This window comes from Salmo trutta, chromosome 8, assembly GCF_901001165.1.
Source record: "Salmo trutta chromosome 8, fSalTru1.1, whole genome shotgun sequence".
Taxonomy (NCBI): Eukaryota; Metazoa; Chordata; class Actinopteri; order Salmoniformes; family Salmonidae; genus Salmo; species Salmo trutta.
The window spans coordinates 44,772,138-44,797,670 of NC_042964.1; the positions used below are offsets into that span (position 1 = coordinate 44,772,138).

A 25,533-nucleotide genomic window follows, 5' to 3' on the forward strand; every position below is an offset into this window, starting at 1 on the left:
CTGTCTGCATTCAGTATCTGTCTGTGGTCTGATGTGTTGCAATTTGTTCTCACAGAACAAAAAAGCTCATGGGGGCGAGGCTCATTGCCAGATTTAGATATTCTTTAGCCTATAGCTTTGGTCTGACCTTCAGAATGATCTACAGTGCATTCGGAAAGTATTCAGACCCCTTGACTTTTTCCCCCAAAAATGTAACGTTACCGCCTTATTCTAAAATTGATTAAATTGTTTGTTTACAAAAATATAAATGCTACATGTAAAGTGTTGGTCACATGTTTCATGAGCTGAAATAAAAGATCCCAAAAAGTTTGCTGATGTCAACGTTGTGAACAGAGTGTCCCATGGTGGCGTTGAGGTTATGGTATGAGGCATAAGCTACAGACAACAAACACAGTTGCATTTTATCAATGGCAATTTTAATGCACAGAGGTACTGCCCCCATCAGCTCATGTTTCAGCATGATAATGCATGGCATCATGTTGCAACGATCTGTACACAGTTCCTGGAAGCTGAAAATGTCTCAGTTATTCCATGGCCTGCATACTCAAGACATGTCACCCATTTAGCATGTTTGAGATGCTCTGGATCGACGTGTTCCAGTTCTCGCCAATATCCAGCAACTTCGCAAAGCCATTGAAGGAGTGGGACAATATTCCACAGGCCACAATCAACAGCCTGATCAACTCTATGCGAAGTAGATGTGTCGTGCTGTGTGAGGCAAATGGTGGTCACACCATATACTGACTAGTTTTCTGATCCACGCCCCTACCGTTATTTTTTTAAGGAATCTGTGTTCCCAGTCATTTGAAATCCATAGATTAGGGCCTTTTTTCAAATTGACAGATTTCCTTATATGCACTGTAACTCAGTAAAATGTACATGTTTTTACAAGCATTCTACAATACTCAATGCACATTATTTCCAGACCTTGGTTTTTAATAATCAGACAGTATTCAGTACATGACATATCTTGAAGGTCTTACAACTATTTTCATTGTGTCGAGGGAGACAGTGTGGAAAATTCCTCACAGCTGTACTTTTCCCTTCCCCCTTTCAAATGATACTCAAAGGCACAGTAAGGACACAACCAATTTATCTTTCTGTCTGTGCTGTAAGGTTGTATGGTTTCCTTTTGTTTTGTGCTGGTAGGTAAACAATGCAAAAACAAATATATGCAAAGAGGTTGCTCTGTTTGGGCAATAGAGTGAAGGAGTAAATGTTCTGAACTGATCAAGCAGGTGTAATTTATGTGGCTGCTGTGAGGTGGTCAACATTAATAAAAATTGAAATATCCACAAAAATCTTGAACAATATTTAAAATTCATTGCATTCTCACATCAATTTCAATTCTCTCAAAAAATAAAAAAACAGTATGATGTTCATGGACAGCATTTGTACATTACATGATGTTAATGTGGGTAACATTTTACATTGAGGCGGCAGGTAGCCTAGTGGTTAGTGCGTTGGGCCAGTAACCGAAAGGTTACTGAATTGAATCCCCGAGCTGACAAGGTAAAAATCTGTTGTTCTGCCCCTGAACAAGGCAGTTAACCCGCTGTTCCCTGGTAGGCCGTCATTGTAAATAAGAATTTGTTGTTAAATTACTTGCCTAGTTAAATGAAGGTTAAATAAAAAAAACATTACGTGATGTTAATGTGGGTAACATTTTACATTATTTGGCAACAAGTCATATCACACATTCCCCCCTCCTTTCTCTGTTGTGTATTGTATGGTGTGTGTGCACCCCAGGAAGAGTGGCTGTTGCATGTGCAACAGCTACCAGGGCTCCTAATATTCTAAAGGGTTGTTTTGTTTCAAGAAAGAGTGTCTTGTCCATCCCTTCAGTATTTGAAGTAGAAATTGTGCTCCAGTATTGCATTTTAAAACCCTGTTATATTATATGAAGTGCCCTTTAATATAGACCACATGGAGAATTGAATAACAGATTTTTTTTAGATGAATAAAGACTTAAAGTGATAAAATGTAGCATTTTGACATGTCCCTCCATGCACTCAGATTTCTAGGGAGATTTGAACCCGCTTAACCCCAACATTTCTCCAAGTTTTCCCCAGCATTTTAAAGCCGTAGTTATTTTGTTGCATTGACAGTCATTTCTGAAGAGTAACATTTGTGATTAGTGATTCATGTATCCCTAATTTTAAAGCTCTACCTTGTTACGTGAACTGAACACTCGTTTAAATATGGTGAAAAACTATTCCTGGTGAAATATTTTTCTTGAAAGAAGCTTTGAACATTAATAGTCAAATCATTGTGTAAAAGCAGGTGAACTGGTTCTACTCTTCTTGGAAATGTTCTAGTGTTTGTGGCAAAAAAAAACATGCTCAGTTTTTTACTGTTACACTTCTCAAAAGGTACCAAATTGGTGGAACGAAACTAAACTATTCCACCCCTGGTTGTCCAGCATACAATACTCTTCACACAGCCACATTGTCGACCACTACAAATGAGTCACTTAGCCCCAAAACCATTTATTTAGATTATGAAAAGTTTTGTATCCTTTATTTCTTCGAATGTAATCACATGAGCGACAGGCGTGCTCAAGTCCAAACCACCATCCCTGGACTTTAAAGTTCTTTCGCCAGGTGAAGTACCTCATGTATTCTTCCTCGTTCTGGTCGAGAAAGAGAAGCTTCTTTGCCAGCTCCTCTGTAGAGGAGAAATCATCCACATGGATGAAAGAGTCCCTTGGGATAAATTGTTCGTAGTTGTCCCTGGATGGACCTAGAACAACGGGCACTGCTCCCAACTTCATAGCGTTGAACAGCTTCTCTGTAGCATAGTCTTTGTAGATGGAGTTTTCAAACGCCAGGTAGAATTTACAGCTGGACAGCGTCTTCGAGTAGTCTTCGTTTTCTAGGTATCTACTAAAATGTCTCCCATAGGCCTCTACTTTGACATGCCTACTGAGCTCGTTGAACACCTGTACCCTCTTGTAGTTTGGGTTCCAGTTGCTCACTACCCAACAGACTAATTTGTCCTTCTTGGGCAGCTCAAAGATTTTATCCTCACTGGTTACCTCGACAAGCGACCCATAAGGAACCTTGATATCAGAATCCAGTCGATAACTCGCAGTCAAATTGAACAAGTGGTCAACACCAGGAATCCTGTTTGTGTTAGCCGGTGATTCTCCATTCCACCACACCCATTTCTGGAACCATGGACGTTGCTCTTGGGGCATGTTCTTCAGGTCTCCATGGATGTCTCTATGGTGGAATATGACACCGTGCGCCTTGCTGTAAAGGTTTTTATCCACTGTTAGGTGACAGCCTTTGATGTTAAAGTAGGCACAAGAGTTTATGTCAAAGGCCTGACCAAATGGCCACATCCAGATCAAAATGATAGTGTCTGTGTCTCCGTCATCATCAGCCTGAATGGCTGTCTGGGCATGGGGTGTTTCTTGCCCTGTGTGGCTCCCTGCCATACTTACTTGAGGGCAAGGAGAACAACCAGCCTTCCCCTCGTGGGATGCCTGGTCAGTACGGCATGAAAGGAACTTGATCTGGGGTTTGTAGTAAATGAAGAATATTCCCACAAAGCATGCCATAAAAAAACAGCCAATCAGAACAGGCCGTAGAACCCCCTGAGAAGCCGGAGTGGACATACCTTGACCCTTTGAAAGAGAATAGAGAACAATCAAAACCATGGATGTGAAATACATTATAATAATGGTAGTGACTGGTTATAGCTGAAAAAGTAGTTAGATAGAAAGATTGATTGAATGTAAACGACATCGTAACCGCCATCGATAAGAAACAATACTGTGCTGCCGTATTCATTGACCTAGCCAAAGCTTTTGACTCTGTTAATCACCACATCCTCATCGGCAGACTCAGTAGCCTTGGTTTCTCAAACGATTGCGTCGCCTGGTTCACCAACTACTTCTCTGACAGAGTTCAGTGTGTCAAATCGGAGGGCCTACTGTCTGGACCTCTGGCAGTCTCTATGGGGGTACCACAGGGTTCAATTCTTGGGCCAACTCTTTTCTCTGTATACATAAATGATGTCGCTCTTGCTGCTGGTGAATCTCTGATCCACCTCTACGCAGACGACACCATTCTGTATACTTCTGGCCCTTCTTTGGACACTGTGTTAACAACCCTCCAGACGAGCTTCAATGCCATTCAACTCTCCTTCCGTGGTCTCCAACTGCTCCTAAACACAAGTAAAACTAAATGCATGCTCTTCAACCGATCGCTGCCTGCACCTGCCCGCCCGTCCAGCATAACTTCTCTGGACGGTTCTAACTTAGAATTTGTGGACAACTACAAATACCTAGGTGTCTGGTTAGACTGTAAACTCTCCTTCCAGACTCACATCAATCATCTCCAATCCAAAGTGAAATCTAGAATTGGCTTCCTATTTCGCAACAAAGCATCCTTCACTCATGCTGCCAAACATACCCTCGTAAAACTGACCATCCTACCAATCCTCGACTTCGGCGATGTCATTTACAAAATAGCCTCCAATACCCTACTCAACAAGCTGGATGCAGTCTATCACAGTGCCATCCGTTTTGTCACCAAAGCCCCATATACTACCCACCACTGCGACCTGTACGCTCTCGTTGGCTGGCCTTCGCTTCATAATCGTCGCCAAACACATTGGCTCCAGGTCATCTACAAGACCCTGCTAGGTAAAGTCCCCCTTTATCTCCGCTCACTGGTCACCATAGCAGCACCCACCTGTAGCACGCGCTCCAGCAGGTATATCTCTCTGGTCACCCCTAAAGCCAACTCCTCCTTTGGTCGTCTCTCCTTCCAGTTCTCTGCTGCCAATGACTGGAACGAACTACAAAAATCTCTGAAACTGGAAACACTTATCTCCCTCACTAGCTTTAAGCACCAGCTGTCAGAGCAGCTCACAGATCACTGCACCTGTACATAGCCCATCTATAATTTAGCCCAAACTACTACCTCTTCCCCTACTGTATTTATTTATTTTATTTATTTTGCTCCTTTGCACCATATTATTTATATTTTAACTTTGAACTTTCTTCAAACTACAAATCTACCATTCCAGTGTTTTTCTTGCTATACTTTATTTACTTTGCCACCATGGCATTTTTTTTGCCTTTACCTCCCTTATCTCACATCATTTGCTCACATTGTATATAGTCTTATTTTTTTTCTACTGCATCATTGATTGTATGTTGTTTTACTCCATGTGTAACTCTGTGTTGTTGTATGTTGTCGAACTGCTTTGCTTTATCTTGGCCAGGTCGCAATTGTAAATGAGAACTTGTTCTCAACTTGCCTACCTGGTTAAATAAAGGTGAAATAAATAAATAAATAAAAAAATATAGCCTGAGCATGTGAAAGTTGGGATGGTGTCTAAAGTTTTTAAAATGTCACATTTGAAATGTCTTTCATTGTGTTCTTATAGTTTGCATAAAATCAAGGAAGTTTTATGCAAATGTGTGCTAATTCATATTGTTAAGGTTCAAATTGTAAAGGTTATAGACAGTTCGAAGTTAGGATAGCCTGAAGTAGCTTCTAGAATTGTAAATGTTTTACCATTGAAGTTTATGGACATTTCATGCATTGCGATTTATGCAAATATGGCTGTAGTACAAAAAGTATAAATAGTATCAAAAATATTTTCTCAAGTAACCTGCTGACAGGGAGTCTGCATATTCCAAAGATGAGTTAGTGTTGATAGCTCAAGCGGTTTAACACTAGGAGAGCCAAAAGCGTCATGTTGACTCAAAACAGAAACCTTTTTAATGTCCCCCCGTCCTTAACTTTTCCTAAATAAGTCTATATAACACACTGTCGTTGTCAGAATCTTAATATGACAAAAATAATGTGTTATAAATTAAAACAGTTTTAAGAGGACATAATTTTTCCCCCTGCCCCTCAATCACTGCAGGTCATTCCTTGGCAGTCAGCCTGCGCAGCTGATGATGGCCAATCTAAACTGCACCTAAACTGTCACTCCTGCTCCTGCTCCCCCTCTCTGAGCTTGAGGGTGCCAGGCGCCCATCATTACTCACACCTGTTACCATCGTTTCGCGCATCAGCGCTTCATGGGACTCACCTGGACTCTATTACCTTATTGATTCCCTCCCCTATATCTGTCACTTCCTCAGTTTCTTCACCATGTCTGCATTAATGTTGTTTTGTTCCCCGTCCAGACGCTGATCTTGTTTTATTTTCATGTCTGTTTATCTAGTATATCTTCACTCCCTGTACTTGCTTCTCGTCTCCCAGCGTCTGTCCTCACACTAAACTATATATATATCAAAACTAATTTCCCACATATAATAATAGAGTTAGCCTAAAGACAAGATTAAATTGACAATAGTGTGATGGGAGAGAATATTATCAATTGTTAAATTATAAATGAAGAATCCAATGAACAGCTGCAGCTTGGAATTTACAAAGAGGCAGGTAAACGGTGTGCCAAAAAGTTACTTTTTCAAATTCTTGTAACGCTTGACGTTGTGGGTGTGGAGTCAGGCGCAGGAAACAATAGCGTATACTATAGGGCTTTTATTAAACGCACCATCAAAAGAGTATACACCCAAAATACAACAGGGCGTAATAAAAATACAACGACCCAAAACACAACACACAGTGAAAGAACGAAAATAAGCCCGCACACAGAACAGGTGGGAAAACGGGCTTAAATACCAAACTAATCACTAATAGAACACAGGTGCAAATAATAAAGACAAAACCAACAGAAAAGGAAAAAGGGATCGGTGGCAGCTAGTAGGCCGGTGACGATGACCGCCGAGTCACCCTCGGCAGGAGTTGTGACAGTACCCACCCCTGACGCGCGGCTCCCGCAGTGCACCTACACCGGCCTCGGGGACGACCCGGAGGGCGAGGCGCAGGGCGATCCGGGTGGAGGCGATGGAAATCCCTCAACAGTGATGGATCCAGTATGTCCCCCACCGGCACCCAGCATCTCTCCTCCGGACCGTACCCCTCCCAGTCCACGAGGTACTGCAGGCCCCTCACCCGACGTCTAGAGTCCAGAATGGAAAGTACTGTATACGCCGGGGACCCCTCGATGTCCAGAGGGGGCGGAGGGACCTCCGGCACCTCACCGTCTTGTAAGGGACCAGCTACCACCGGCCTGAGGAGAGACACATGAAACGAGGGGTTAATACGATAATAAGAAGGGAGTTTTAATCTGTAACACACCTCGTTTATTCTCCTCAGGACTTTGAAGGGCCCTACACGCTGCGGACCCAGCTTCCGGCAGGGCAGGCGAAGGGGCAGGTTTCGGGTCGAGAGCCAGACCCTGTCCCCTGGTTGGAATACGGGGGCCTCACTGCGGTGGCGGTCAGCGCTCCTCTTCTGCCGTCCCCCTGCTTGTTTAAGGGCCTCCTGGACAGCCCTCCATGTCTCCTTGGAGCGCTGCACCCAATCCTCCACCGCAGGAGCCTCGGTCTGGCTCTGATGCCACGGTGCCAGGCCCGGCTGGTAGGCTAACACACACTGAAATGGCGAAATGTTAGTGGATGAGTGGCGGAGTGAGTTTTGTGCCAGTTCGGCCCAAGGTATGTACCTGGACCACTCCCCTGGCTGGTCCTGGCAGTACGACCGCAGAAACCTACCCACCTCCTGGTTCATTGCTCTCGGGGTGATAACCGGAGGTCAAGCTGACCGAGACCCCCAGGCGCTCCACAAATAACCTCCATACACGGGACGTGAACTGGGGACCCCAATCAGAAACGATGTCCTCTGGCACCCCGTAGTGCCGGAAGACATGGGTGAATAGAGCTTCCGCAGTCTGTAGGGCCGTAGGGAGACCGGGCAACGGGAGGAGACGGCAGGACTTAGAGAACCGATCCACCACCACCAGAACCATGGCATTCCCCTGAGACGAGGAAAGATCGTTAAGAAAGTCCACCGACAGGTGAGACCACGGCCTTTGTGGAACGGGGAGGGGTTGTAACTTCCCTCTAGGAAGGTGCCTAGGGGCCTTACTCTGGGCGCATACTGAACAGGAAGAGACAAAACCTCACGTCCTTAGCCAAGGTGGGCCACCAGTACTTCCCCCTAAGGCCTAGCACTGTCCTCGCCACCCCAGGATGACCCGACGAGGGTAACGTATGAGCCCATCGAATCAATTGATCACGAACACCAAGCGGGATGTACTTACGGCCTGCTGGACAGTTAGCAGGCGCAGGCTCTACCTGTAGCGCCCGCTCGATGTCCGCGTCCACCTCCCATACCACCGGAGCGACCAGCTTAGAGGCTGGAAGGATGGGAGTAGGATCGATGGGCCGATCCTCAGTGTCATAAAGACGGGACAGCGCGTCGGCCTTAGTGTTCATGGAACCTGGTCTATACGAAATAGTGAACTGGAACCAGGTGAAGAACATGGCCCACCGTGCCTGACGCAGGTTCAGTCTCCGAGCTGCCCGGATATACTCCAGGTTCCGGTGGTCAGTCCAGATGAGAAAAGGGTGTCTAGCCCCCTCAAGCCAGTGTCTCCACACGGTCAGAGCCCTGACCACAGCCAACAGGTCCCGGTCCCCCACATCATAGTTGCGCTCCGCCGGACTGAGCTTCCTAGAAAAGAAGGCACAGGGGCGGAGTTTCGGTGGCGTACCCGAGCGCTGAGATAGCACGGCACCCACCCCAGCCTCGGACGCGTCCACCTCCACTATGAATGGTAAGGAGGGGTCCGGGTGCGCCAACACAGGCGCATCACTGAACAGTGCCTTCAAGTGGGTGAAAGCTCTGTCCGCCTCTGTCGACCATCGCAAACGCACCAGCCCCCCCTTCAGCAGTGAGGTAATGGGAGCCGCTACTTGGCCAAAACCCCGGATAAACCTCCGGTAGTAATTGGCAAATCCCAAAAACCGCTGCACTTCCTTCACCGTGGCTGGAGTCGGCCAATTACGCATGGCCTTAACGCGGTCATACTCCATCACCACCCTCGAGGTGGAAATGCGATAACCCAGGAAGGAGACGGCTCGTTTGGAGAACTCACACTTCTCAGCCTTGACGTATAGGTCATGCTCCAGCAATCTCCCAAGCACCCTGCGCACCAGGGACACATGCTCGGCGCGGGTGGCGGAGTAAATCAGGATATCGTCGATATACACTATCACGCCCTGCCCATGCAGGTCCCTGAGAATCTCGTCCACAAAGGATTTAAAGACGGCTGGAGCATTCTTCAACCCGTACGGCATGACGAGGTACTCATAGTGGCCCGATGTGGTACTAAATGCTGTTTTCCATTCGTCTCCTCCCCGAATACGCACCAGATTATACGCGCTACTGAGATCCAGTTTCGGGAAAAACGTGCGCCGTGAAGTGATTCCACCGCCGTAGCAATGAGAGGTAGTGGGTAACTGAACCCCACTGTAATGGAATTGAAACCTCTATAATCAATGCACGGACGCAGACCTCCCCCCTTTTTCTTCACGAAAAAGAAACTCGAGGAGACGGGTGAGATGGAGGGCCGAATGAACCCCTGTCTCAGAGATTCCGTGACATATGTCTCCATAGCCAATGTTTCCTCCTGGGACAATGGGTACACGTGACTCTTGGGAAGCGCAGCGTTTACCTGGAGGTTTATCGCACAATCCCCCTGTCGATGAGGTGGTAATTTAGTCGCCTTCTTCTTACAGAAGGCGAGAGCCAAATTGGCATGCGCACAGTGGAAACCTGGTCTGGACTCTCCACCGACGTAGCACCGATGGAAACTCCCAGACACCTACCTGAACACTCCTCTGACCACCCCTGGAGAACCCCGTTTCCACAAAATCTTGGGATTGTGACTGGCCAGCCAAGGCACCCCCAGTACCACTGGAAATGCAGGTGAATCGATAAGGAAGAAACTAATTCGCTCCTAATGATTCCCCTGCGTTACCATGTCCAGTGGCACCGTGGTCTCCCTGATCAGCCCTGACCCTAATGGCCGGCTATCTAAGGAGTGCATGGGGAAGGGGGAATCTAACGGCACCAGTGGAACTCCCAGCTTGAGGGCGAGTCCGCGATCCATAAAGTTCCGCCTGAATCGACTAGCGCCTTATGCTGGGAACAGGGAAAAAAATCAAGGAAAAAATTAAAACAAACATGTGACCAACAGAGGGTTCTGGGTGAGTTTGGTGCTGACTCACCTGGGGTGAACGAGGAGTGTTCTGCCTGCCCTCTCGACTCTCAGACGGACCCCCCCAGCACCGGTCGACCGTGTGTCCTCGGCGACCACAATTGGTGCAGGAGGAGCGCCTTCCTCCGGCTCCCCTAGATGCGGCCCCTCCTAGCTCCATGGGAATGGACGCGGGAGGGCTAGGAGGTGGAACTGACAGGACCCTTTCTGAATGCCCGCGGGCAGATTGTCCAGTCGGATGGACATGTCAATCAGTTCATCCAGGGAGAGTGTAGTGTCCCGACACGCTAGCTCCCTGCGGACGTCCTCCCGGAGGCTGCACCGGTAATGATCCATTAGGGCCCTGTCATTCCACCCAGCCTCCGCAGCCAAGGTCCGGAACTCTAGAGCGAAGTCTTGAGCGCTCCTCGTCTCCTGCCTAAGATGAAACAGTCGCTCACCCGCCGCCCGGCCTTCTGGAGGGTGATCGAATACGGCCCGGAAACGGCGGGTGAACTCAGGGTAGTTCTCCCTCGCTGAGTTGGGGCTATTCCAGACAGCGTTGGCCCATTCCAATGCTCGGCCCGTCAGGCAGGAGACGAGGAGGCTCACACTCTCCTCTCCCGAGGGAGTCGGCCTCACGGTAGCCAGGTATAAGTCAATCTGAAGCAGAAAACCCTGGCACCCCGCTGCTGCTCCCTCGTACTCCCTCGAGAGCGCAAGACGAAGTGCGCCAGAACCAGACGTAGGAGGGGCGGAGTAGGTGAACTCATCGGGTGAGTCGGAGGTGAAGAGAGGAGACCACTCCTCTTCCATCGGCCCATCCTCTCCATCATTTGGTCCATCACTGACCCAATTCAATGGAGTACGGTGGTGTGGTGGAGGACCCGTTCTTCCATCGAGGGGAGAGGGGTGGCGGCTGATCCTGCTGACTCCATATTTAAGGTGCGGGCTTCTGTAACGCTTGACGTTGTGGGTGTGGAGTCAGGCGCAGGAAACAATAGCGTATACTATAGTGCTTTTATTAAACGCACCATCAAAAGACTAAACACCCAAAATACAAAAGGGCGTAATAAAAATACAACGACCCAAAACACGTTCCACGACACAACACACAGTGAAAGAACGAAAATAAGCCCGCACACAGAACAGGTGGGGAAACGGGCTTAAATACCCAACTAATCACTAATAGAATACAGGTGCAAATAATAAAGACAAAACCAACAGAAAAGGAATCGGTGGCAGCTAGTAGGCCGGTGACGACGACCGCCGAGCGCCACCCGAACAGGGAGAGGAGTCACCCTCGGCAGGAGTCGTGACAATTCTCCTACAAATCACAAGCAGGTAAGATGTTTTGATGTCTATATAGTATCAGAAAGAGCAGATTATGCAGTTCCCAATAACTTATCCTTGCCACGCAACTCTTAAAAATGACCCCTTGAGCTACTATATATATTTGAAGATATAACTTTTTAGAAAAATTAAAGGGAAAGGGGGATACCTAAAACAGAATGACTCAACTGAAATGTTTCTTCTGCATTTAACCCAACAACTCTGAATTACAGTGATGCCATCCATGCCTCTCCACATGAACTCAACACTCAAAGTATAGTAATATATTTAAATAGAAAATATGCCGTTCTGTTCTTTTGAAATGCATTCTCAATTAAATTCATGATGCTCCTTAAGACCTGTCCTTAACAAATTAATTATCTTTGTGACAGTGTTTATTTAATTGATTCTAACACTTGAATTGTGGGGTTTTAGTGTTTTTTTCATTTGTACATATAGCCTGCAGCTACAAACAAATGAACATGCTATTGTGTTCTTTCATATACATTTTCTTTCATATTCTAATGTAACCTAATAAACACAATTAAATGATAGGATATATTACATGTATTCATTAGACTGTTATATTGACTTTCAAAGGCTGGCCGAAGGGGGGTCCAAGGAGGCCATGCTTTTCTAGCGTTAAGCGCTAGAGCTGGTGACATATTAATTAATTTCAGCAAGCACATTAACTATCTTATATGACAATACACCAGGGAACAAAGAATGTAAAATGCATCACTAGTGAAACTAAGGCTAACATCAGGTGTTGTTCAGTGCTGTTGATAAATTCAGCATTCATGAGGACAGTCTGCTTATCCTGTATGACGATGTATACAGTATGTACAGCAAACACAGTGTACACCAGGGATGGACAACTGCAGTCCTCAGGGGCCTGATGATTGGTGGCACACTTTTGCCCCAGCACTAGCTGACACACACCTGACTCTAATCTACTAAGCTATATGGAATTGTTTGAAGTAGGTCATACCAAGGATCATTTAGATATTTGATTTAGAAGACCTCTTGAAGAATAAAAAAATATAAATATATTTTCAAAATTGTATTTGGCCTTACTGCTATTAGCTCATACAAACACATTGAATAACAGATTCACTATGTGGAAGAGAGACTCCCCCGCAAAAAAACAAAAGGAAGCATTCTGAAGTATCTGAGAGATATAAGAATATATCTTTTTTAAATGTACATGTATTTAACCCCTTTTCTTGGAACGAAACAGTCTCCATATACAGTGCCTTCGGAAAGTATTCAGACCCCTTGACTTTTTCCAAATTTTGTTACATTACAGCCTTATTCTAAAATTGATTAAAACATTTTTTTTATCAATCTACACACAATATCCCATAATGACAAACCAAAAACAGCTTTTTAGAAATTGTTGCTAATATATACATTTTACTTGCTATATTGTATTTGCTTTACCACCATGGCCTTTTTTGCCTTTACCGCCCTTATCACACCTCATTTGCTCACATTGTATATAGACTTATTTTTCTACTGTATTATTGACTATATGTTTGTTTTACTCCATGTGTAACTCTGTGTTGTTATATGTTGTCGAACTGCTTTGCTTTATCTTGGCCAGGTCGCAATTGTAAATGAGAACTTGTTCTCACCTTACCTACCTGGTTAAATAAAGGTGAAATAAAATACAAAATAAAAAAATTAAGAAAACAACTGAAATATCACATTTATTAATCTTTCCCTCAATTCTGACCAGTCTCCCAGTCCCTGCCGCTGAAAAAACATCCCCACAGCATGATGCTGCCACCACCATGCTTCACCATAGGGATGGTGCCAGGTTTCCTCCAGACGTGACACTTGGCATTCAGGCCAAAGAGTTCAATCTTGTTTTCATCAGACCAGAGAATCTTGTTTCTCATGGTCTGAAAGTCTTTAGGTGCCTTTTGACAAACTCCAAGCGGGCTGTCATTTGCATTTTCCTGAGGAGTGGCTTCCATCTGGCCACTCTACCATAAAGCCCTGATTGGTGGAGTGCTGTAGAGATGGTTGTCCTTCTGGAAGGTTTTCCCATCTCCACAGAGGAACTCTAGAGCTCTGTCAGAGTGACCATCAGGTTATTGGTTTCCTCCCTGACCAAGGCCCTTCTCCCCCGATTGTTCAGTTTGGCTGGGCGGCCAGCTCCAGGAAAAGTCTTGGTGGTTCCAAACATTTTCGATTTAAGAATGATGGAGGCCACTGTGTTTTTGGGGACCTTCAATGCTGCATAAATGTTTTGGTAATCTTCCCCAGATCTGTGCCTCGACACAATCCTGTCACGGAGCTCTACGGACAATTCCTTCAACCTCATGGCTTGGTTTTTGTTCTGACATGCACTGTCAACTGTGGGACATTATATAGGCAGATGTCTGCCTTTCCAAGTCATGTCCAATCAATTGAAATTACCACAGGTGAACTCCAATGAAGTTGTTGTGTAATGTGTATGCTGGGAGTCAGGAAGCAAGTACCGGGAGTGCAAATGTAATAATAAATAGACCATATTACAAAACAAGAAACACGAAAAGCGTACAGACACGAAACAGATTCAATAACACCTGAGGAAAGATCCAAAGGGAGTGACAGATATAGCGGAGGTAATCAGGAAGGTGATGGAGTCCAGGCGAGTCCTATAAGGCGCAGGTGCGCATAACGATGGTGACAGTTGTGATTTAATAATGAGTAAACTGTCGACAACGAGCGCCAGAGAAGAGGAGCAGGAGTAGACGTGACAGTACGAGTAAACGTCGACGTCAAGCGCGGGAGAGGGGGAGCAGGACTAGACGTGACAGTACCCCCTCCCCGACACGTGGTCCCGATGACCAGGAGCGGGCCGATCGCTTCTGCTGTGGCGCAGGAACCTGCATAGCCAGATGAAGCGTTATTCTGTAACATGTAGCTAATAATCGGGAAGCATGTACAGGGAGTACATTTAATAAATAAACAAACAAACATGGACCACCACAAGAAACACGAGAAGTGTACAGACATAAAACATATAAACAGAAAGAATAACGCCTCACCAAAGGGAGTGACAGATATAGGGGAGGTGATCAGGAAGGTGATGGAGTACAGGTGAGCCTCATGAGGCGCAAGTGCGCATAACTATGGTGACAGTGTGTAATAATGAGTAAATTGGAGACAACGAGCACCAGAGAGGAGGAGCAGGAGTAGACGTGGCATGTAGACTCATCTCAAGTATGATCAATGGAAACAGAATGCACCTGAGCTAAATTTCGAGTCTCATAGCAAAGGTGCTGAATACTTATGTAAATAAAGTTTCAGTCTTTTCTTTTTAATACATTTTCAAAAAAAAGTGTTTTCGCTTTGTCATTATGGGATATTGTGTGTAGATTGCTAAGGAAAAACATTTATTTAATCCGATTTAGAATAAGGCTGTAATGTAGCAAAATGTGGAAAAAGTCAAGGGGTCTAAATACTTTCCAAATGCACTGTATACTTCCATTAATGTTTTTAACTGGTACTGGGTGACCTTCAGTCGAGTCTTGTAAAGCCACGCGAGGCGCTGAAACCAGCCGAGCCGGTAAGGCGTGGGAACCTGTCGAGCCGGTTGAGGCATGGGAACCTGTCGATGGCATGGGGTATTGTATGTAGATTGCTGAGGAAAAACATTTATTTAATCCATTTTAGAATAAGGCTAAGTTAATGTACTTTTGTACATTTCTAGATTGTCTCTTGCGTGCTTTGTTAGGAGTTACTGTGTGTGATCCGTCTGGAATGTTCCAGAAGTGTTGTTGTTTTTTTTACAAATATTTTATAACATCACATTTTCCTCATTGCGTTTACAATGAGTTTACATTTTATAAACATAATTATAGATGCAATACTTTTTTAATTTCCCCCTCTTTTTGAACAAACCACACTTGTGCTACCCTGTGAATACTATGTCTCAAACAATTACCAACAATGCCTTGGACAATACCAAACCATACAACCATGTTATCACATAAAACTCATATCAAAGTCTAAAATCCTACCAATCATTAACTAGGACTCATGCCTCACTAACTTCCTTAGCCTTGTCACAAAAACATCTCTGGTCACTTATTCAACTATAACATAATATGCAAAGTCATCTTTAATCAAAGAATACTAAAATAAAAAAAACAAATTAACATAACAAATAGTTTATCAAAGATTCCGTATGATTTTTATGATTACTCACAATGCTCTATTTAGAGTAACAGTTACACATAACCAGTCAAAGTGATGAAATAGTATAATGAATAGTTCTTCCTCCAAGCCAAGTTATCAAACTTACCTTGGTATCCAAAATGCCAGGAGAAGATGAAGTATTGTATCACACTGTCTACGTATACCATCCAGGTGTAGAGATCAGTGAGTGACTGAGTGACGCCTCAAAACGCCTTGTGCCAAGCTACTCTCGGAGACGGCAGGTCAGGTAAAAAGGTGTGGCTGCTATTTTTGTTTCCTCTTCACCTGGTTGTCTGATGCAGCCAGGAAGTTTATCAAAGTATGAGTGTACTTTTATCATAGTTATTTAGACCTAACTCCACATTCAAAAAGTGAACTTGGAGCATAGTTTATTCTCTCTAATGAGTTCTAATCATTTTTTATTATCGTTGAAAGCTGTCAGAGACACTGTATATAATACAAGAGGGCGCAGTTAATAGGTTGGTCCACACCCCCTCGATAATGAGTAGCCTACAGTACGTAGGATTTGCATCAACACAATCAACGGGTTATTTTACCTGACAAATAGAGCCCTCAACAGTTTTGTCCCAGCATCAATACGACTTTAACTTCTTTGGTCTTGTACAGTATCTTTCATGTAGTGTGTTATTGTGCTATTATTTGTTGTACTGTAAGTTATTACCCCTGTGGTATTCCAAGTTCATTGTTTTGAGTTGTATATCAGTTGTATGGACATATCGAAGTAACTTTCTAGCTCACTTTCCATTTGAAAAACAACCTATGCTAATTTTACATTGGATTGTGAACCTGCCAAAAGCGAGACACACCATCAACTCCATGGTCACACCCCTATGGTTAAAATCGCTTTGATTAGACCTTAACATGATAGAACAAGAAGATTTTTATTCCCAAGAGACCTTACCTATTTCAATTTGTCTGACTCATTTATGGTTATGCCCACTAAGAGATCCTGATCATGCACAAATTCATGCTGTTCCTATGACCATAGAATGTGTATTCCTTAAAGAGGTGGGGTTTCAGGTGTCTCCGGAAGGTGGTGATTAACTCCGCTGTCCTGGCGTCGTGAGGGAGCTTGTTCCACCATTGGGGTGCCAGAGCAGCGAACAGTTTTGACTGGGCTGATCGGGAACTGTGCTTCCTCAGAGGTAGGGAGGCGAGCAGGCCAGAGGTGGATGAACGCAGTGCCCTTGTTTGGGTGTAGGGCCTGATCAGAGCCTGAAGGTACGGAGGTGCCGTTCCCCTCACAGCTCCGTAGGCAAGCACCATGGTCTTGTAGCGGATGCGAGCTTCAACTGGAAGCCAGTGGAGAGAGCGGAGGAGCGGGGTGACGTGAGAGAACTTGGGAAGGTTGAACACCAGACGGGCTGCGGCGTTCTGGATGAGTTGTAGGGGTTTAATGGCACAGGCAGGGAGCCCAGCCAACAGCGAGTTGCAGTAATCCAGACGGGAGATGACAAGTGCCTGGATTAGGACCTGCGCCGCTTCCTGTGTGAGGCAGGGTCGTACTCTGCGAATGTTGTAGAGCATGAACCTACAGGATCGGGTCACCGCCTTGATGTTAGTGGAGAACGACAGGGTGTTGTCCAGGGTCACGCCGTGATGGCGAGATCATGGAACGGGCAGTCCTTCCCCGGGAGGAAGAGCAGCTCCATCTTGCCGAGGTTCAGCTTGAGGTGGTGATCCGTCATCCACACTGATATGTCTGCCAGACATACAGAGATGCGATTCGCCACCTGGTTATCAGAAGGGGGAAAGGAGAAGATTAATTGTGTGTCGTCTGCGTAGCAATGATAGGAGAGACCATGTGAGGATATGACAGAGCCAAGTGACTTGGTGTAAAGCGAGAATAGGAGAGGGCCTAGAACAGAGCCCTGGGGGACACCGGTGGTGAGAGCGCGTGGTGCGGAGACAGATTCTCGCCACGCCACCTGGTAGGAGCGACCTGTCAGGTAGGACGCAATCCAAGCGTGGGCCGCGCCGGAGATGCCCAACTCGGAGAGGGTGGAGAGGAGGATCTGATGGTTCACAGTATCAAAGGCAGCAGATAGGTCTAGAAGGATGAGAGCAGAGGAGAGAGAGTTAGCTTTAGCAGTGCGGAGAGCCTCCGTGACACAGAGAAAAGCAGTCTCAGTTGAATGCCCAGTCTTGAAACCTGACTGATTAGGATCAAGAAGGTCATTCTGAGAGAGATAGCAGGAGAGCTGGCCAAGGACGGCACGTTCAAGAGTTTTGGAGAGAAAAGAAAGGGATACTGGTCTGTAGTTGTTGACATCGGAGGGATCGAGTGTAGGTTTTCAGAAGGAGTGCAACTCTCGCTCTCTTGAAGACGGAAGGGACGTAGCCAGTGGTCAAGGATGTGTTGATGAGCGAGGTGAGGTAGGGGAGAAGGTCTCCGGAAATGGTCTGGAGAAGAGAGGAGGGGATAGGGTCAAGCGGGCAGGTTGTTGGGCGGCCGGCCGTCACAAGACGCGAGATTTCATCTGGAGAGAGAGGGGAGAAAGAGGTCAAAGCACAGGGTAGGGCAGTGTGAGCAGGACCAGCTGTGTCGTTTGACTTAGCAAACGAGGATCGGATGTCGTCGACCTTCTTTTCAAAATGGTTGACGAAGTCATCCGCAGAGAGGGAGGAGGGGTAGGAGGATTCAGGAGGGAGGAGAAGGTGGCAAAGAGCTTCCTAGGGTTAGAGGCAGATGCTTGGAATTTAGAGTGGTAGAAAGTGGCTTTAGCAGCAGAGACAGAAGAGGAAAATGTAGAGAGGAGGGAGTGAAAGGATGCCAGGTCCGCAGGGAGGCGAGTTTTCCTCCATTTCCGCTCGGCTGCCCGGAGCCCTGTTCTGTGAGCTCGCAGTGAGTCGTCGAGCCACGGAGCAGGAGGGGAGGACCGGAAAAGGATACAAGGTAGTGGTCGGAGACTTGGAGGGGAGTTGCAATGAGATTAGTGGAAGAACAGCATCTAGTAAAGATGAGGTCAAGCGTATTGCCTGCCTTGTGAGTAGGGGGGAAGGTGAGAGGGTGAGGTCAAAAGAGGAGAGGAGTGGAAAGAAGGAGGCAGAAAGGAATGAGTCAAAGGTAGACGTGGGGAGGTTAAAGTCACCCAGAACTGTGAGAGGTGAGCCATCCTCAGGAAAGGAACTTATCAAGGCGTCAAGCTCATTGATGAACTCTCCAAGGGAACCTGGAGGGCGATAAATGATAAGGATGTTAAGCTTGAAAGGGCTGGTAACTGTGACAGCATGGAATTCAAATGAGGAGATAGACAGATGGGTCAGGGGAGAAAGAGAGAATGTCCACTTGGGAGAGATGAGGATTCCAGTGCTACCACCCCGCTGGCTCGATGCTCTAGGGGTATGCGAGAACACGTGGGCAGACGAGGAGAGAGCAGTAGGATCTGTGGTAATCCATGTTTCCGTCAGCGCCAGGAAGTCTAGGGACTGGAGTGTAGCATAGGCTGAGATGAACTCAGCCTTGTTGGCCGCAGACCGGCAGTTCCAGAGGCTGCCGGAGACCTGGAACTCCACGTGGGTCGTGCGCGCTGGGACCACCAGGTTAGAGTGGCAGCGGCCACGCGGTGTGAAGCGTTTGTATGGCCTGTGCAGAGGGGAGAGAACAGGGATAGACAGACACATAGTTGACAAGCTACAGAAGAGGCTACGCTAATGCAAAGGAGATTGGAATGACAGTCTCTTTGACAGTCTCTCTGTGGTCATGGTTTTAAAAGTCCTTCATTCCTATAGTCTTTGAGTAGTCGTCATTTTCTAGGTATCTACTAAAATGTCTCCCATAGGCCTCTACTTTGACATGCCTACTGAGCTCGTTGAACACCTGTACCCTCTTGTAGTTTGGGTTCCAGTTGCTCACTACCCAACAGGCTAACTTGTCCTTTTTGGGCAGCTCAAAGATTTTATCCTCACTGGTTACCTCGACAAGCAACCCAGCAGGAACCTTGATATCAGAATCCAGTCGATAACTCGCAGTCAAATTGAAGTCTATGTCAAAGGTGTGATCAAGTGGCCAAATCAAAATGATAGTCATCCTGAATGGTTGTCTGGGCATGGTGTGTTTGGTTCACCCTCTGGTTCCTTGCCCTACGTACTTGAGTGCAAGGAGGACAGCGAGCCTTTCCCGCGTGGGATGCCTGGTTGATAGGGCATGAGAGGAACTTGATCTAGGGTTTGTAGTACATTAAGGATAAGCCCAGTAAGAATGTCATCATCAGAACAGGCGGTAGAACACCCTGGAAAGCCGGAGTGGACATACCTTGACCCTTGAAAGAGAAAAGAGACCAATCAAATCCACTCTAGAATATCAACAATAGCCATCTTATAAAATGACAATACACCATGGAATCCAGGGAACAAAATACACAAGGAATACAAAATGCATCACTAGTGAAACATACCAACATTCAGTGCTGTTGATGAATTCAGCATTTATGTTGCCCATGTGTCAAACTCATTCCACAGAGGGTTGAGTGTCTATAGGTTTTTGCTCCTCCCTTGTACTTCATTGATTAATAAAGGTCACTAATTAGTAAGGAACTCCCCTCACCTGGTTGTTTAGGTCTTAATTGAAAGGAAAAACCAAAAACCCGCAGACACTCGGCCCTCCGTGGAATGAGTTTGACACCCCTGATGTGAACGCTCTGGTTGTCCTATATGATGACGTACACTACAACCTTCAAACACAACTCTGGATCTCGAAGCCAGTTCCACTGCATTCTTTCATTGTTCCCTTCTATTCAGGGACTGATTTAGACCTGGGACACCAGGTTGGTGCAATTACTTATCAAGTAGAACAGAAAACCAGCAGGCTCTGGACTTCGCAGGGTGAGAGTTGAATACCCTTGCACAGCAAACCATGTGCACAATACGTAGAGCTACGTAAACAGTGCTTTTGTACATTTGTAGTTTGGCTTGAGGGCATTGTTGGGAGTTACTGTGTGTGATGATAAGTCTGGATTGTTCCAGTTTCTGGTTCCATTTTTTGTAAATACTTATCATAATGTTGTCCTCTGTGTACATATTTTCAAATAAATGAAAGGCAATACTTTTCATTTCCCCCATCTTTTTGAATAAAGTCCACTTGTGTTATCCTGTGAATACGGCAAGTATAGGTTCAGCAATATCTTATACAAGGAACAAGAAGGTCTTAGACAATTCCAAACCATGTTATCACATCAAAATCATATCAAGCATTACTCCTACGGGGACTAATGAGAGTCCACCGGGACAGCTCGCAAGAACTGGCTGAACAAACAGGACACAAAAAACAAACTGTTACATGGAGCAAGTGTCAACCCTGAGCTGCTGCTGCTTCTTCAAGGTTTATTGACAGACTACACTCAAAAGGTGCATTGACTCCACCTACTGTAGAGTGTTGTGAGAGAGAAAAAATCTAACCTGAGCTGAGGAAAAGTACAGCACTTTTTTTATTTTACCTTTATTTAACCAGGTAGGCCAGTTGAGAACAAGTTCTCATTTACAACTGCGACCTGTTGTCATGACTGTCCTGATCAGGTCAGGGTACAGGAGACCACCACCCTACAGATTATCTCCCAAACCCCCAACAGAGGAGGAGAGATCTAGGGGTCTGAAGATGTGGGGGTTTTATGACACCTCATGCCCATAATAAACCTTAGGTCACAGAGAAATTCCTTTGTCCTAACAATGGAGAACTGGCCTCAGAACATTAAACATGCAATAAAGGGACTTTGGAACAATGGTTTCCGTCAGCCACAATGGTGGTCATGACGAGAGGTGGAATATTAAAATGTATGTAACTTTTGTATTGTTTTTAAAGGTTAAGAGATGACGTTATTATGAAAACATTGTACCTTTAAGAGTTTTCCCAGTATATGCCTGATGTTTATACATTGTACGTTGTGTGGAAAATATCCAAATCAAACAGAATGTTTTGGTAAAGATGAAATGTGAAGTTAGTGTCTAAAATTGGATTTTTAGTCAAATCTAGGCCTTGCCCCTTTACTTGGTCCGCCCAGAGAATTGCCCTACTTCTGACCCGAGGGTATAAGACAGGAGAGTGAAGAATTAACATAGGAGACTAATTGACCCCAAGCTGCAGCGAAGGTCTAACAAAGTCGACGAACCCCAAAACGAAACACAAGGTTGAAGACAAAGAAATCTTTTTCTACACGAGCTACGGACGAGTAGCTGTGTCTAAGCGGGTGAATTCAAGCCGAACCACCCAGTCTCCACTCTCCATCAAATCGTGGTATCTTCACCGTTCGAGTCCGACGCTGTGAGCTCTGAGCTACAGAGCTGTCTGTCCTCAGAAGACCGCGAGGGATCAGACCACTAAGCCAAGAAGGACACTGACATCGTGAGGACAACCAGAGAGTTGCGCCGGAGAAGTGCGTCATTGAGAAGGACCCACGCGGAGCTTCCCACCTGAGACCTCCAACACGTAATTACATCATTATATTCTGACCCATAAGAGCGGCAGTTCGGGGCAAGACTAGGTTTTAAATAAGCATAGCTGACAAATGAACCCAAATGTATATTTCTCTCGTGTACTTCCTTTGTTTCTCTCTCTTTTAAATCCCCATTTTGGGTAACACGCGCCATAGTGTGTTGGCCTGTTATGCTAAGTCCTAATCAATAGCTAGACTGTGTTTTGTGTATGTGTATTTTTATCATCATTTTAGCTTGCTAGTAAATAAATAATCAACTAAGATTGGTGTGGTAAATTCATTGGTGAAGCCCGGGTCCGTGCAGATTCCCGGATTATGCGACGTTCAGAATGAGACTGTAGAGGAAATTGATTAATTGAGCGACTGTTGTAAAATCGATATTCTGATATCCTTTGAGTTAATTTGGGAAATAGAAACTCAATCAAAACAATGTTCCCATGGTGCCCCAGGTTAATGAGTTAATAATTGCTTGATTCATTGCTTAATTCATTTAATCACGCAATTATAAACCGTTAATCATTCGATGAGCAACAGTCGTCACATTAACTAATACAACGTCACGACACTGGCCAAGATAAAGCAAAGCAGTGCGACAAAAACAACAACACAGAGTTACACATAAACGTACAGTCAATAACACAAAATAAAATAAAAATGGAAAAATCTATGTACAGTGTGTGCAAATGTCGAAGAGTAAGGAGGTAGGCAATAAATAGGCCCTAGAGGCGAAAATAATTACAATTTAGCATTAATACTGGAGTGATAGATGTGCAGATGATGATGTGCAAGTAGAGATACTGGGGTGCAAAAGAGCAAGAGGTTAAGTAATAATATGGGGAGGAGGTAGTCAGGTGTGCTATTTACAGATTGGCTGTGTACAGGTACAGTGATCGGTAAGCTGCTCAGACAGCTGATGCTTAAAGTTAGAGAGGGAGATCTAAGACTCCAGCTTCAGAGATGTTTGCAATTCGTTCCAGTCATTGGCCGCAGAGAACTGGAAGGAAAAGCGGCCAAAGGAAGTGTTGGCTTTAAGGATGACCAGTGCAATATACCTGCTGGAGCGTGTGCTACGGGTGGGTGTTGCTATGGTGACCAGTGAGCTGAGATAAGGCGGGGCTTTACCTAGCAAAGACTTATAGATAACCTGGAGCCAGTGGGTTTGGCGACGGATATGTAGTGAGGGCCAGCCAATGAGAGCATACAGGTCGCAGTGGTGGGTAGTATATGGGGCTTTGCTGATAAAACGGATGGCACTGTGATAGCAAACTGGATGCAGTCTGAGTAGAGTGTTTGGGGCTATTTTGTAAATGACATCGCCGAAGTCAAGGATCGGTAGGATAGTCAGTTTTACGAGGGTATGTTTGGCGGCATGAGTGAAGGAGGCTTTGTTGCGAAATAGGAAGCCGATTCTAGATTTAATTTTGGATTGGAGATGCTTAATGTGAGTCTGGAAGGAGACCTTACAGTCTAATCAGACACCTAGGTTATCCACATATTCTAGGTCAGAACCGTCCAGAGTAGTGATGCTAGTCGGGCGGGAGGGTGCGGGCAGCAATCGGTTGAAGAGCATGCACTTAGTTTTACTAGCATTTAAAAGCAGTTGGAGGCCACGGAAGGAGTGTTGTATGGCGATGAAGCTCGTTTGGGGGTTTGTTAACACAGTGTCCAAAGAAGGGCCAGATGTATAGAGGTGGATCAGAGAATCCCCAGCAGCAAGAGCGACATCATTGATATATACAGAGAAAAGAGTCGGCCCGAGAATTGGACCCTGTGGCACCCCCATAGAGACTACCAGAGGTCCGGACAACAGGCGCTCCGATTTGACACACTGAACTCTATCTGACAAGTAGTTGGTGAACCAGGCGAGGCAGTCATTTGAGAAGCCAAGGCTATTGAGTCTGCCAATAAGAATGCTATGATTGACAGAGTCGAAAGCCTTGGCCAGGTCGATGAAGATGGCTGCACAATACTGTCTTTTATCGATGGTGGTTATGATATCGTTTAGGACCTTGAGCGTGGCTGAGGTGCACCCATGACCAGCTCGGAAACCAGATTGCATAGTGGAGAAGGTACGGTGGGATTCGAAATGGTTGGTAATCTGTTTATTAACTTGGCTTTCGAAGATTTTAGAATGGCAGGGCAGGATGGATATAGGTCTATAACAGTTTGAGTCTACAGAGTCCCCCCTTTGAAGAGGGGGATGACCGCGGCAGCTTTCCAATCTTTGGGGATCTCAGACGATATGAAAGAGAGGTTGAATAGGCTAGTAATAGGGGTTGCAACAATTGCGGCGGATAATTTTAGAAAGAGAGGGTCCAGATTGTCTAGCCCAGCTGATTTGTAGGGATCCAGATTTTGCAGTTCTTTCAGAACATCAGCTGTCTGGATTTGGGTGAAGGAGAAGCAGGGGGGTTTGGGCAAGTTGCTGCAGGGCGTGCTGAGATGTTGGCCAGGGTAGGGGTAGCCAGGTGGAAAGCGTGGCCAGCCGTGGAAAAATGCTTATTGAAAATATCGATTATTGTAGATTTATCGGTGGTGACAGTGTTTCCTATCCTCAGGGCAGTGGGCAGCTGGGAGGAGGTGCTCTTATTCTCCATGGACTTTAGTGTCCCAAAACTTTTTGGAATTAGTGCTACAAGAAGCAAATTTCTGTTTGAAAAAGCTAGCCTTAGCTTTCCTAACTGACTGAGTATATTTATGTTTCTGACTTCCCTGAAAAGTTGCATATCAAGGGGGCTATTCAATGCTAATGCAGAACACCACAGGATGTTTTTGTCCTGGTCAATGGCAGTCAAGTCTGGGGTGAACCAAGGGCTATGTCTGTTCTTAGTTCTACCTTTTTTGAATGGGGCATGCTTATTTAAGATGGAGAGGAAAGCACATTTGAAGAGCAACCAGGCATCCTCTACTGATGGGATGAGGTCAATATTCTTCCAGGATACCCGGGCCAGGTCGATTAGAAAGGCCTGCTCGCCGAAGTGTTTTAGGGAGCGTTTGACAGTGATGAGGGGTGGTCGTTTGACCGCGGACCCAGTGCGCACGCAGGCAGTGATCGCTGAGATCCTGGTTGAAGACAGCAGAGGTGTATTTAGAGGGCAGATTGGTCAGGATGATATCTAAGAGGGTGCCCATGGTTACGGATTTATGGTTGTACCTGGAAGGTTCCTTGATGATTTGTGTGAGATTGAGGGCATCTAGCTTAGATTGTAGGATGGCCGGGGTGTTAAGCATGTCCCAGTTTAGGTCACCTAACAGTACGAACTCTGAAGATAGATGGGGGCGATCAATTCACATATGGTGTCCAGGGCACAGCTGGGGACCGAAGGGGGTCTATAACAACTTCTACCTTTGCTTCTAAACGCCACCCGTAATGATTAACCAATGAGAATGTACATTTAATTAGCTGAACTTTACTTTGTTAATTAGACCAGGTAATACTATGGAAAACATTATTTAAGTTAATTACATTTATTAGTTTAAA

General features: G+C 45.6%; 1 protein-coding gene across 1 annotated transcript; it reads right to left on the reverse strand.

Moving 5' to 3' along the window:
* Positions 1–911: 911 nt before the first annotated feature.
* Positions 912–15,959, reverse strand: LOC115199079 (alpha-(1,3)-fucosyltransferase 9-like). Its single transcript, XM_029761631.1, has 2 exons — positions 15,710–15,959; positions 912–3,631 (listed from the first exon to the last, which is right to left on the reverse strand). The coding sequence occupies exon 2, from the start codon at positions 3,620–3,622 to the stop codon at positions 2,474–2,476; it is 1,149 nt and encodes a 382-aa protein (XP_029617491.1). The 5' UTR covers positions 3,623–3,631; positions 15,710–15,959; the 3' UTR covers positions 912–2,473.
* Positions 15,960–25,533: the final 9,574 nt, after the last annotated feature.